General features: G+C 61.5%; 1 protein-coding gene across 3 annotated transcripts; it reads left to right on the top strand.

The window, feature by feature from the left end:
* Positions 1-146: 146 nt before the first annotated feature.
* On the top strand, positions 147-13297 carry AP1M2 (adaptor related protein complex 1 subunit mu 2). Of its 3 annotated transcripts, none has more exons than XM_040986199.1 (12): positions 147-258; positions 6006-6093; positions 7002-7158; positions 7283-7350; positions 8063-8193; positions 8334-8608; positions 9504-9646; positions 9731-9802; positions 10932-11090; positions 11536-11661; positions 11917-11992; positions 12799-13297. In XM_040986199.1, the coding sequence occupies exons 2-12, from the start codon at positions 6052-6054 to the stop codon at positions 12819-12821; spliced, it is 1272 nt and encodes a 423-aa protein (XP_040842133.1). In that variant the 5' UTR covers positions 147-258; positions 6006-6051; the 3' UTR covers positions 12822-13297. The 3 variants fall into 3 exon arrangements, with proteins under 3 accessions (XP_040842133.1, XP_040842131.1, XP_040842132.1); XM_040986197.1 differs by having other exon boundaries at positions 9498-9646; XM_040986198.1 differs by having other exon boundaries at positions 5962-6093; positions 9498-9646.
* Positions 13298-13602: the final 305 nt, after the last annotated feature.

Below are 13602 nucleotides of genomic sequence, written 5' to 3'. Positions count from 1 at the left end.
CGCCCTGCCCGTGCGCCCCGCCCGTGCGCGCCGCCCCGTGCGCGCCCCTCTCCAATGGGAGCCCCGAGCGGGCGGGAGGCGGGTTCGCGGGGGCGGAACCGGCCCGGGAAGGGTGGAGTCTCTTTGTTTCCCCATCCAGGGAGCTCCGGGGTTCGCGGCCGCACCGCGGGGCCAGGTGAGGCCAACCCATCTCATCCATCCCTCCAGGCATGGATTCGCCCAGGAGGCACTAAACGGCCGCTGGGTGGCAGCCAACAGGTAAAATGCTCCTGGTTTCCATTCATCCGATGGTCAGGACTTTGGCAGCAGGCTCCCCTCACCCCCCGGGGCCAGCAGGTAGGCTCCGGTAGAGAGATGACATCTAAATCAGGTCCAACCAGTGGATTCCTTTCCCAGCGGGGTCCCGGTGTGTGTGTGTGTGTGTGTGTGTGTGTGTGTCTGCAGCCTTAGTAGCATGGTTGCATGCAGGGGGTGGCATCTCCACAGCCCAGAGGAGCAGCGCCTCGTTCAATTCCCAGCTCGGCTTCTGATTCCAGCTTCCTGCTCACGCCCACCTTGGGGGGGGGCAGCAGGGGATGGCTCCGGTGGTGCTGGGGTCCCTGCCCCCCAAGCGGGCCGCCCTGGCCCAGGCTGAGCCAGCAGGTGCCTCAGGAGGCAGCCCTGGCCCAGGCTGAGCCAGCAGGTGCCTCAAACAGGCAGCCCTGGCCCAGGCTGAGCGAGCAGGTGCCTCAAACGGGCAGCCCTGGTCCAGGCTGAGCGAGCAGGTGCCTCAAACAGGCAGCCCTGGCCCAGGCTGAGCGAGCAGGTGCCTCAGGAGGCAGCCCTGGCCCAGGCTGAGCGAGCAGGTGCCTCAGGAGGCAGCCCTGGCCCAGGCTGAGCCAGCAGGTGCCTCAAACGGGCAGCCCTGACCCAGGCTGAGCGAGCAGGTGCCGCAGCCCTGGCCCAGGCTGAGCGAGCAGGTGCCTCAGGAGGCAGCCCTGGCCCAGGCTGAGTGAGCAGGTGCCTCAGGAGGCAGCCCTGGCCCAGGCTGAGCGAGCAGGTGCCTCAAACAGGCAGCCCTGGCCCAGGCTGAGCGAGCAGGTGCCTCAGGAGGCAGCCCTGACCCAGGCTGAGCGAGCAGGTGCCTCAAACGGGCAGCCCTGGTCCAGGCTGAGCGAGCAGGTGCCTCAAACAGGCAGCCCTGGCCCAGGCTGAGCGAGCAGGTGCCTCAGGAGGCAGCCCTGGCCCAGGCTGAGCGAGCAGGTGCCTCAGGAGGCAGCCCTGGCCCAGGCTGAGCCAGCAGGTGCCTCAAACGGGCAGCCCTGACCCAGGCTGAGCGAGCAGGTGCCGCAGCCCTGGCCCAGGCTGAGCGAGCAGGTGCCTCAGGAGGCAGCCCTGGCCCAGGCTGAGTGAGCAGGTGCCTCAGGAGGCAGCCCTGGCCCAGGCTGAGTGAGCAGGTGCCTCAAACAGGCAGCCCTGGCCCAGGCTGAGCGAGCAGGTGCCTCAGGAGGCAGCCCTGGCCCAGGCTGAGCGAGCAGGTGCCTCAGGAGGCAGCCCTGGCCCAGGCTGAGCGAGCAGGTGCCTCAGGAGGCAGCCCTGGCCCAGGCTGAGTGAGCAGGTGCCTCAGGAGGCAGCCCTGGCCCAGGCTGAGCCAGCAGGTGCCTCAAACGGGCAGCCCTGACCCAGGCTGAGCGAGCAGGTGCCGCAGCCCTGGCCCAGGCTGAGCCAGCAGGTGCCTCAGGAGGCAGCGGAGCAGGGAGTGGAGAAGGACGGCCCCAGGAAGGAGCTACGGATAGAATGCACCCCCATGGACAAATCCTGAAAAAGAACAAAGCCTTCAGCTGAGCAAAAGGCCTGACACGGTTCAGAAAGTTCTAGAACAGGCATAACTAATCAAGGTATGCTGACAGATCAGGGTGGTGCGTTGGGGACCACAGCAGGGGCATCAGGGAGACCATGCTGGTGTGGGGGGTCAGCTTGGCAGCACGTGATTCTGGCTAGGGATTCATGTCTGTGACACTCGTGCGGCCAGCTCGGTTTCACGGCAGGTTAAGCCGCCTCCTACTGCTGGCATCCCGTACCACAGTGACAGCTGCTCTGCGTCTGATCCAGCTCCCGACCAATGGATGGCCCAAGTGTTTGGGCCCGTGCAACCACGTGGGAGACCTGGAAGCAGCTCCCAACTTCTGCCTGGCCCGGCCCTGGCCATGGAGGCCATTTACGGAGCGAACCAGCAGGTGGACAATCTCTCCCTTTCAAATCAAAATGATGTACTTATTTAAAAGGCAGAAAGAGACAGGAAGATCTTTCATCCACTGGTTCACTTCCCCAAATGCCTGCAAAAGCCAGGGCTGGGCCAGACTGAACCCAGGAACTTAACAAGGGACTATTATGAAAATAGTTCCTGGACTCAGCGTGGTAGCCTGGTGGCTAAAGTCCTCACCTTGCACGCACTGGGATTCCATAGGGGCTCCGGTTCTAATCCCGGCTGCTCCACTTCCCACCCAGCTCCCTGCCTGTGGCCTGGGAAAGCAGTGGAGGATGGCCCAAAGCCTGGGGACCCTGCATCCGCGTGGGAGACCCGGAAGAGGCTCCTGGCTCCTGGCTTTGGTTTGGCGCAGCTCCGGCCATTACAGCTGCTTGGGAAGTGAATCAAAGGACAGAAGATCTTTCTCTCTGTGTATCTGACTTTCCAATAAACATAAATAAATCTTGAAAGAAAAAGAAAGAAAGTCATCCCTCTGCTGCTTTCCGGGTGCATCAGATGGAGCTGGATCAGAAGTGGAGCTGCTCGGAGTTGAACCAGTGCCCAGAGAGGATGCCAGCACTACAGGCAACCACTATACCCACTATGCTACAGTGCCAGCCAATGCCAGCTTCAGCAAATCATTTTTCAAAAGCTATGTAGGAAGCTGCCTATTCATATGCATTGTACTCAACAGTGGAAAATGTGAACAGAACATAAAAGGGGGAGGAGGTGACGGGCAGGTTCTGGCAGCCAACAGTGTTTGCAGAACAGATTCAGCGGGCGGTGGAGTGCTCCAGGCCTCACAGGAACGGGTTGCAGCTGCTTTCTGCGGCAGAGGGGGTTAGCGTGGGAGATGACACAGACAAGTCCAGCCTCGCAATGCCAGTCCCACTGTGAGTCCCAGCTAGACTAGGACTTGAACCTTAGAGAGAGACTTGGGGGCGGGGGTAGTGCTGTGGCATGGCAGACTCAGCCTCCACCTGTAACAGTGCCAGCATCCCATATGAGCAGCGGTTCTAATCCCGGCAGCCCCACTTCCCATGCAGCTCCCTGCCTGTGGCCTGGGAAAGCAGTGGAGTTCTTCCATCCGCTGGTTCACTCCCCAAATGGCCACAATGGTCGTAGATAAGTCAATCCGAAGCCAGAATCCAGGAACTTCTTCTGGGTCTCCCACGCAGGTGCAGGGTCCCAAGGCTGTGGGCCGTCCTCCACTGCTTTCCCAGGCCACAGGCAGGGAGCTGGATGGGAAGCGGGGCACCCGGGATATGAACTGGTGCCCTTATGGGATCCCAGCGGTATATGCAAAGTATATAGGCTACCGTGCCGGGCTCGACTCACTTTCAAAATAAAAATTTTGAAAGAGCCAGACTCGGTCCGTTATAGCCACAGCGCTGCCTCCCTACCTTTTGCCTTGTCTTCTGCCCTGCGCCTGGCAGGCTGCCAGGTGGGGTTACTGAGTCAGCAACATCAGCGATCTAGTCCCATCCTATTAAAGGAAAAGAGGGGGTGCTCCCTGTGGCTGACCACTCCCAGCACCTGTCAGACCAGGAGGGCTGTGGCAGAAGCAGAAAGTAGGATGGGGGCTGCCAGATGGGGGTGAGCATTCTGCAAGAGTGTGAATGTGCTGGACACCACTGAAAAATGGCCAGAAAAGGAAACATTATGCTTAGTCCTACTGTAACAGGAGAGCTGCCACAGAGGGCTTGGTTGTGCACAGCTGGTTAAGCTGCAGTCAGGGCACCAGCATCGCACACGGAATGCCAAGACCCGTCCCAGCTGCTCTGCTTCCAATCTGGGAAGGCAACAGAGGGTGGCCAAGTGCCTGGACCCCTGCCAGCCGCGTTGGGAACCGGGGTGAAGCTCCGGGCCCCCCGGCTTTTGGCCTGACCAGCCCTGGTTCTTGAGGCCACCCAGGAAGTGAAGCAGCAGGTAGAGGAGCCCTCTTTCACTCTCTCACTCAGCTTTTTAAATTGAAAAGTAAAGCAGCCTTCTGTAAGGATTTGGAGAAGTAGGTGGCCCCAGCCAGGATGGGCGAGCTGTGGGTACTGGGAAGGGGTATTTGAGATCAAAGAGACAGAGGAGGGGCACAGACTGCCATTTATGTCCCAGGGGTCAGGGCACAGAAGATGGGAAAGCTGGCGTGCTGTGTCTGGTTCCTCAAGTCAAGGTGGTGCCCATGGCCGAGGGGACCACAGGGCACGCCAGAGTCAAGGCCTGCCCTCCGCACTAGAGAAGGCATTGTGGACAGGCCCCTCCTTGGGCAGGCTTCCGTTGAAGTGGGCCCAGGCCGAGCTTCCCCAGGCCCAGGCAGGGTTAGGTGGGGGGAGGCAGCAGCACGGACACACAGAGCTGGCTCTGTTCTCCGAGCCCTGTGCAAGTTTTGGGCTCATGAATTTTTCAGCCAAGAGGGCCTGGAGTTTCAGATTCCAGGGCACCGGGCCCGGCCGTTGGGGTTCTGTTTCCAGTTGCCAATATCTCGGGGTCCCAGGAGATGGGTGGGGCCTTTGAAAGGCTCGGACAGCTGGAGGCCGGGCGGGGCCCAGGCAGTGCCTGCATGTCTTCTGGGCCACCTCTTTCTCTTCTTTTCAAGATTTATTGCTGGCCTGGCACAATGGCTCAATAGCTAAATCCTCACATTGCAAGCACCAGAATCCCATATGGGGATCAATTTTTGTCCCACTGCCCCACTTCCCACCCAGCTCCCTGCCTGTGGCCTGGGAAAGCAGTGGAGGACGGCCCACAGCCTTGGGACTCTGCACCCTGTGGGAGACCTGGGAGAGGCTCCTGGCTTCAGATTGGCTCAGCTCCAGCCTTTGCAGCCGCTTGGGAAGTGAATCATCAGACACAAGATCTTCCTCTTTGTCTCTCCTTCTCTCTGTATATCTGGCTTTCCAATAAAAATAAATAAATCTTTTCTAAATGCACCAGCAGGAAGCTAGACAGGAGGCCAGCCAGGACTCCAGCTGGCATCGGACAGCACTAACTAGTAGCCACTTAACCCACTCTACCACAACACCCTGCCTCCTCCCTCTCCTCGTGTTCAGGTCATCCTCTGAAGGGAGCTGTGGAAGACATGGGGGGATGCTCCATTCTTGGGGTGCAGGCAGCACCTTGGGTTTCCAGAGTCAGCATTGGGGTACCTCGGGCATCCCATAACGGGCATTCGTCCAAGTCCCGGCTGCTCCGCTCCCGACCCAGCTCGGGCACCAGGGAGAGCAGTGGGTGATCACCCCAAGTGTCTGGGTCCCTGGCACTCTGTGGGGGATCCAGCTGCGATCCTGGCTCCTGGCTGTGGTCTGCCCCAGTCCTGAGTGCAGAGGGCATTTGAGGGAGCGAGCCAATGAAAAAAGACCTTGTGCCCTCTTTGTCTTTCCCCCTCGCTATCCTTCTCTTTCAGTAAATAAAGCTTTTGTTTTGTTAATAACGTTAGGAGTAAAAAAAAAAAAAAAATCTGCATTTGCTGTTTCCCGTTCTTGAGAGCTGCCCCAATTTCTGTCCTTGAGTGAAAGAAGCAATGATTGGATGAAGTGTGAGTGGCTGGGGACTGTGGCGGAGCACGCGGCGGCCGGGCTGACCCGGCAGAGAGAATACGAGGTGTAGGGGTGAGTGGGTGAGGGCTGCATGGGTGCGGGGTGGAGCGTGGGCCGAGGCGCCCGGGGCAGCCCGGGGCCCTCCCTCGTCGCAGCCTTGGCGTCGGCCGAGCGCGCCGCTCACCTGGCGACCTCCCCTTTAAGACGCGCTCACCTGCGCGCTCACCTGGGCGCGGGCGCTTCCGCAGGAAGGAGGAAGCAGCTGCCGCCGCCCGGAGCTGCCTGCCTGCCACCATGTCGGCCTCGGCTGTCTTCATCCTGGACGTCAAGGGCAAGGTGAGCCCGGGCCCTGGAGCGGGGGAGCCCGCCAGGGGAGGCCGCGCGCCCTGGGCTCCGCGGGGCGACCCTTCCCGTGGGCGCACCTGCTCCTTTCTCCCCGCTCCCCAGCCGGGCCTTGGCCATCCCATGGCCGCCAGGGGCTCCTGGAACCTTCGTTTCCATGCAAGGGAAAAAGGGGGCATGGAGACCTTCGCGAGGTTGCGGAGCGTCCAGCCCCCAAGCCCTGGGCATTTAAGAACCCTAAAACACTCCCCACCCCCTTGCCACCTGCAGCTGCTGCAGACACACCTCACAGCGGAGGGAAGACCAATTTATTTTGGTGCAATGAAAAAAAAAAATCCATGCATCTTTTTTCCCCCTAATAGTCACTTCCCCTAAACTTTCTGCAAGCACCTGCTACTAGCGTGTATTCTTGTTCACGTCCTCTCAGGGAAAGCTGTAGGCGCTCAAATCTTAGTAAAGATTTATTTATTTTACTTTAAAGGCAGATTCACAGAGTGCAGGCCACAGGCGGGGAGCTGGATGGGAAGTGGTGCACCGGGACTTGAACCTGGGCTCCTATGTTTGCAGGTGCTTGGAGGTGGAGGCCTAGGCCGTTGAGCCACCGCACTGGCCTCAGTATGTTGATCTTTTTATTTATCAGAGAGTCCCAGTGTCTTTGCTGCAGGGACCCCTGGACTGGGTGCCTTGAACCCACTCCCCCTCACGCCCTGTGGCTCTGGACTCTGGGCCTCAGCCTTCCTCATCTGCACAGTGGGGCTGTGGGGGCGTCTGATCCCCAGGCCGGAGCAGAGAGCGAGATGAGCCGCCCCAGCAGCTGCTGCACCGTCTGACCCCACCCTGTCCTAGAGTAGGCTGGGGGGGGGGCAGCAGCGGGCTGACAGGTCCTCTCTGTGCCCCCACAGCCTCTGATCAGCCGCAACTACAAGGGCGACGTGCCCATGGGCGAGATCGACCATTTCATGCCCTTGCTGATGCAGCATGAGGAAGAGGGCTCCCTGGCCCCGCTGCTGAGCCACGGCCGGGTCCACTTCCTGTGGATCAAACACAGCAACTTATACTGTATCCAACCCAGGTGCTGGGCAGGCGGGGGTGGCAGCGCCGAGGTCCGCAGCTGCCGCCTCCACCTGCGTGGGGCTGGAGGTTCAAGGTGTGCGGCTCGTTTTCCCTAACCTCCCGCCCTCAGTGGTGGCCACCACGCTGAAGAACGCCAACGCCTCGCTGGTGTATTCCTTTCTGTACAAGATGGTGGAGGTAGGCCTGCCGGCCCCTCATGGGTCGGCCACTCTGTCATCTGGCCGGGGCTGCTGGCTGCCGGCACTTGGCCATTCCAGACCCCCAGCATTGCTGCTGGGAGCAGGAGCCATGGCCGGTCCTGGGAGCGCGTGCAAGCTGAGGTCCCTCTCTGTGCCCCAACCTGGCTGCTAGGACAAGCCCTGCACTGGGACACATCAACCCACGGAAGGAATGCCCGTGGGGAAGGGGTGGGCCTTGGGGACAGCCACATGGGAGGCCCACAGCCCTTCTCAGCACCTGGGTTGGGCCCTGGCTCTGTGCACCCCAGGAAGCAGCAGGTGGCAGTCGGGGACCGCAGTGCTGGCCACCGTCACGGGAGACGTGGACAGAGCCGTCCTCCACTGCCTTCCCAGACACAGCCGCCAGGACTCGGGCCAGTCCTGCTAAGCCGCTCCATACCACTGCCAGCCCCCGTGCTGCATCTCTATGTATTTGCACATCTTAGACGGCCTGGTGTCTGCAGGCTTCACTGGCCTTTGGGGCCTGCAAAAAATACCAAAAACATCATAGCATCGTAAATGGTTCATTCCTAAGAAGCGATTCTAGATTACCTTTTCATCAGGAGCCGGAGGCATTCTCCCAGCTTGTTGTAGCTGTCCCGGCCCGGCGGTCGCTCTGTTGTCCTGACTGCCGACCCATCCCGGGTGCTGAGCAGGGGCCCCTCCTGCAGGTCTTCTGCGAGTACTTCAAGGAGCTGGAGGAGGAGAGCATCCGCGACAACTTCGTCATCGTCTACGAGCTGCTGGACGAGCTCATGGACTTCGGCTTCCCGCAGACCACCGACAGCAAGATCCTGCAGGAGTGAGTGTGGGGTGTGGGCGGGGCCTCGCGGAGGGGCGGGGCCAACGCTGTCCCAGGAGGGGGAAGAGCGAGGGTTCGGGTCCCGGGCAGGGCCTGGTGTCCTCCAGGTCCAGCCACGCCTCACCCCTGCCCTGCACCAGGTACATCACGCAGCAGGGCAACAAGCTGGAGACGGGCAGGTCGCGGGTGCCGCCCACCGTGACCAACGCCGTGTCCTGGCGCTCCGAGGGCCTCAAGTACAAGAAGAACGAGGTGTTTATCGACGTGATCGAGTCGGTGAACCTGCTGGTCAGCGCCAACGGGAGCGTGCTGCTCAGCGAGGTGGTGGGCAGCATCAAGCTCAAGGTCTTCCTGTCGGGCATGCCCGAGCTGCGGCTGGGCCTCAACGACCGCGTGCTCTTCGAGCTCACTGGCCGTAAGCACTGGGGAGCCCTGTGCCTGCACCCCACACTGTCCCTGCACCCCACACCGTCCCTGCACCCCATCTGCTCTGCCCAGCTGGGGCGTTCTGCAGCACGCGCTCACCCCCTGCTGGCCCAGCGCGGTGCTGCAGCTGCTTTGCCGCTCCCTGGCACCTGAGTTGGCTTTGGGGTTTTTTTTTTGTGCCAACCATGCACAACCAAGAAAAATGACAACCCGAGTCCCCCCACCCCTCCTCCGTGGGGAGGATGCCTTCTGCCACGCCGCGATCCGTATCAGAGGGGCTGGCTTCGAATCCGGCTGCAGTTCCGGCTGCTCGCGAACGCAGCCCGAGGGCTCAGGCCCCTGACACCCACCCGGGTGACCCAGGCTGAGTCCCTCACCGCTCTGACTGTCTCGCTCCAGCCCTGAACGCTACGGCATTTAGCCACTAGACCAGGACATCTTGTCATCTCTCTCTGCCTTTCTACACATTTTAAAGATTTATTTAAGAAAGAGGGAGAGACAGAGCTCTTCCACCTGCTGGGTCACTCCCAGCTGGCCTCCACAGCCCGAGCTGGCCAGGCCCTAAGCCAGGAGCTTCTCTGGGTCTCCCACGCGGGTGCAGGTCCCCAGGCTGTGGGCCGTCCTCCACTGCTTTCCCAGGCCACAGGCAGGGAGCTGGGTGGGAAGGGGAGCAGCCGGGACAGGAACCAGTGTCCACTTGGCATGTTGGTGCTTGCAGGGGGAGGATTAGCTGACTGAGCCATTGTGTGGGCTTTAAGAAAAAAAATTTTTTTAATGCAATAAACGGAGAAGCAAGGCTAGCTCGGTTTTCTGTTGAGGCGCTGGTAGCGGCAGGTGCGGGGCCGGGGGTCCCCCTTGGCCGACGCCGGGCTCTCGAGTTTCAGGCAGCAAGAACAAGTCGGTGGAGCTGGAGGACGTGAAGTTCCACCAGTGCGTGCGGCTCTCGCGCTTCGACAACGACCGCACCATCTCCTTCATCCCCCCGGACGGCGACTTCGAGCTCATGTCCTACCGCCTCAACACGCAGGTGACGGGCCGCGCAGTGCGCACGCGTCCCTGCCGGCAGGGGCGGGGCTCTGGCGCTGAGGCTCCGCCCCTCTCGCACCTGCAGGTGAAGCCGCTCATCTGGATCGAGTCTGTCATCGAGAAGTTTTCCCACAGCCGCGTGGAGATCATGGTCAAGGTGGGTGCCTCTTCCCGCCGACTGCGCTGACCTCCTCCCGTCTCCCTTGGCATCCCACCTGCAGGCCCCTCCGTGAGAAGCAGACATTTTCCGTCTGCTGGTTGACTCCCCAGGAGCGGGGAGCTGCATCTGGGTCTCCCCGCGTGGGTGCTGGGGCCTGGGCTCTGGAGCCCTCGCCTGCTGCCCCCTCCCGGGAGCGCACGAGCAGGGAGCTGCATCAGCAGCAGGGCCCGGCCTTGAACCTCTGACGTTGCAGGTGATTTAACTTCTGGGCGACGCCCCCTGCACGCTTGCAAGTTCGCTGTATTGTTTTTCCTCTATAATTATGGCACACAGTCTGTGCTCACTGACGGGCCAGGGTGCTGGTGGCCGGTGCCCTCTGGGGCCCCTGGCGTCGCCGCGTGCGCTGGCCTTGCCCTCCCAGGGCACGTGCTGTTGGTGACAGCCTGCCGCACACGAACTCTGCCATGGCATACAAGGCCTGGCACAGTAGTGCACTTGCTTAATCTTCATGTTGTGGGTGCCAGTTCATATCCCGGCTGCCCCACTTCCCACCCAGCTCCCTGCCTGTGGCCTGGGAAAGCAGTGGAGGACGGCCCACAGCCTGGGGACCCTGCACCCGTGTGGGAGACCTGGAAGAAGCCCCTGGCTCCTGGCTTAAGATCGGCTCAGCTCCGGCCGTTGCAGCCACATGGGGAGTGAACCAGCGGAGGGAAGCTCTTTTCTCTCTGTCTCTCCTCTCTGTCTATCTGATTTTCCAATAAAAATAACATCAATCTTTAAAACCAAAATACACACTGACTGTAAACATTGTTTCCTGTCTCGGACACCAGTGCTTTATCACTTATTTGAGAGGCAGAAGCAGAGAGAGGTGTTCTGACCACTGCTTCCCTCCTGGCATGCTCTGTAGCCGGAGGCTGGGCCAGGCCAGAGCCGGAAGCCGGGAGCTCCATCCGCGCCTGCCGCGGGGGGCGAGGGGCCCGTGTAGGCGAGCCATCCCCAGCTGCCTCCCAGCGTGAGCACATGAACGGGGACCCGGGACTCGAACCCTGGCTCTGAGAGGGGGCATGTGGCTGTCCCGTCCACCCCGTGAGGGACTTACCCATTCCCCACGTCTCTCGCCGGGCAGGCCAAGGGCCAGTTTAAGAAGCAGTCGGTGGCCAACAGCGTGGAGATCTCCGTGCCCGTGCCCAGCGACGCCGACTCCCCTCGCTTCAAGACCAGCGTGGGCAGTGCCAAGTACGTTCCCGAGAAGAACGTGGTCATTTGGAGCATCAAATCCTTCCCGGTGAGTGGCGGGCACGGGAAGGCAAGCTGAGGCTGCATCTGGGATACCCTACGTCCCGCGGCCTGGAGGAAGCCAGGCACTGAGTCGGGGTCCCCCACTGCTCTCCCAGGCCACAGGCGGGGAGCTGGCTGGGGAGCGGGGTTCCCGAGATTAGAACCGGCGTCCACATGGGACACCAGGGACACAGGTGTGGGTTTCACCTCCCTTGCCTTTCTGCTCTGAGTGTGGGGGTACCCCTGACTTGGTCACCCGAAGTCCCCCCTTCACACCTGCAAACTCCGCTTCCAGGGGTTCATTGCCCTGGGATTGTTTGGGGGTGAGCCTGGCTGGGAGGACCCCTCCTGCGCCTGCCCCTGTGGCGTGTTTGATACCCCGTGATGTGTCTGCTGCCCTGTGGCGTGACTGCTGTCCCGTGGGAAGCCTGATGCCCCCCGTGTGCCCTCAGGGTGGCAAGGAGTATCTGATGCGAGCTCACTTCGGCCTGCCCAGCGTGGAGAAGGAGGAGGTGGAGGGCCGGCCTCCCATCGGGGTCAAGTTTGAGATCCCCTACTTCACTGTCTCTGGGATCCAGGTGAGACGGTGGGCAGGGAGGTCCCCTCTGTCTCTGGGACCTCGCTGGGTCTCATTCCTCAAGTCCCCTCCGCTCCCTGGGCCGCGTCACCCTCCCCGCCAGTCCTCCATGTCCACTCCTGCTGTCCCGGGCACTCAGCCTGCCGTGGCCTTCCCGCCACAACCAGCAGCTTGTTCCTCCCCCAGGCTGGGCAGTCTGTGGGTACCACCCTCTCCCTGCCCCCCAGCCCAGCCCCTGCCCTCTCTTCACTCCTAGGTCCGATACATGAAAATTATTGAGAAGAGTGGGTACCAAGCTCTGCCCTGGGTACGCTACATCACCCAGAGTGGCGGTAAGAAGGCTGTGTGACAGGGGCAGGGAGGTGACGGGGCAGGGGTGCAGGTGCCAAGGACTTGAGCCATCCTCTGCTACATGAATGCTGGATGGGAAGTGGAGCAGCTGGGACTAGAACCGGGCACCACTCTGGGGTGCTGGCGCAGGAGGCAGAAGCTTAGCTTGCTATGCCACAGCACCAGCTCTGATGCTGGGGGGCGGGCCGAGGGTTGAGCTGTACACTCAGGTGGTCCACGTCTCATGCCAAAGTCATGGCTTGAGTCCCACTGTGCTTCCCTCCTGGCTCCCTGTTCACGCGCCTGGGAAAGAGCGGAGGAGGTGGGCCCACATGCTTGGGCCCCTGCGCCTCCATGGAAGACCCGGATGGAGCCCCTGGCTCTGATCAGCTCCGCTGTGGCTGTCATGTGGCTTCCGCACAAACAGATGTTTTTAAAAAACATGTTTGTGGTTTGGGGTGCAGAGCTAGAGAGAGAGGCAGGCATCTACTGCCTCGCTTTCCAAATGCTCACGCTGGCTTGCGTGGGACCACACTGAGGCAGGCAGCCAGGCGCCCCACCCGGGTCCCCCAGCACTCTGGCCGCCACCACTGCTGCCTGTCAGGGTGTGGGGGTACAGGAGCTGAACCTCAAACCCAGGCAGGCACTGGGAGGCGGGGTGCTGGCCTCTTGCGGCTCACCCCAGGGCTCTCCCCCAGGTGGATGGCGTCGGGCGAGGTGGGGCGGGGCGCGGCGAGAGGGCCGGCCTCCCCCCCCCCCCGTGCCCCCACCCCCTCGTTCTCACAGGGTTCCCACTTTTTCTCTGCAGATTACCAGCTTCGAACCAGCTAGAAGGAAGAGATGTCTGGGGCCCTTCCGCTCTGTCTCCCTAGGGCCCCGCAGGGAGACGGGTGTGTGTGGTCATGTGTATATCTGCGCTCGCATGTATGTGGCCTGGGTACACAGACCTTCCCCGCAGACACACACACGGGCTGTGTAGGTGTGCTTGCATGTTTGCAGTGTGTCCGCCTGTACAAGGGTGTGTGTATGTGGAGGTATGTGTTGTGCGTGTATGTGAGACACAGCAACCCCTGGCCCCCCGAAGCCTGGGCCGGCCTGGGGAGAGGGGTGGACACCCACCCTGCCCTGCCTCGGAGCTGCTGTCCCCCCCCTCTTCCTCCCTGATTTTATATGAAGAAATTGAGGGGGCCGAAGCTCCCCCCTTCCTGAGTGCCTTCCTGAAGCGACCTGCCTTAGGGGGGTGTGTCAGGGCCCCTCCTCCCTCCACAGAGGCCGCTCTGTTTTGGGGTATCATTAAAAACAACAGCAATGCATCTAGCCCTATGTGTGTGTGCACTTAGCTTGAGATGGCTGGCGCGGCCTGACCACCACACACCCAGTTCCAGCTGCGGCACCCCACCCGCACAGCACCCCCGGACACACACACCCTGACTCTGCTGGGTCCCTGGTCACACACCCCAGAACGCCCCCCACACACTGCCAGGGACCCTGGTCGCGGCACCCCAGGACACACACCCCAACATTTCTGTCAGTGTTGGAGGGTGGGGGACCCTGGTCACGGCACCCCAGAATGTCCCCCACACGCTGCCAGGGACCCTGGTCGCGGCACCCC

Source organism: Ochotona curzoniae, unplaced genomic scaffold, assembly GCF_017591425.1.
Source record: "Ochotona curzoniae isolate NIBS_2020 unplaced genomic scaffold, NIBS_Ocur_1.0 contig_4502, whole genome shotgun sequence".
Lineage (NCBI taxonomy): Eukaryota > Metazoa > Chordata > Mammalia > Lagomorpha > Ochotonidae > Ochotona > Ochotona curzoniae.
Note: the sequence above shows the minus strand (reverse complement) of the source record. Positions and strands in the feature narration are given on the sequence as shown.

What these genes read in the sequence shown, in the direction of transcription:
- AP1M2 (XM_040986197.1), top strand. Translation starts at nt 6,052, where the DNA reads ATGTCGGCCTCGGCTGTCTTCATCCTGGACGTCAAGGGCAAG. An exon ending in TTCTGTACAAGATGGTGGAG is followed by an intron (nt 7,351 to 8,062) that starts GTAGGCCTGCCG and finishes CCCCTCCTGCAG; the next exon opens with GTCTTCTGCGAGTACTTCAA. An exon ending in CCTACCGCCTCAACACGCAG is followed by an intron (nt 9,647 to 9,730) that starts GTGACGGGCCGC and finishes TCGCACCTGCAG; the next exon opens with GTGAAGCCGCTCATCTGGAT.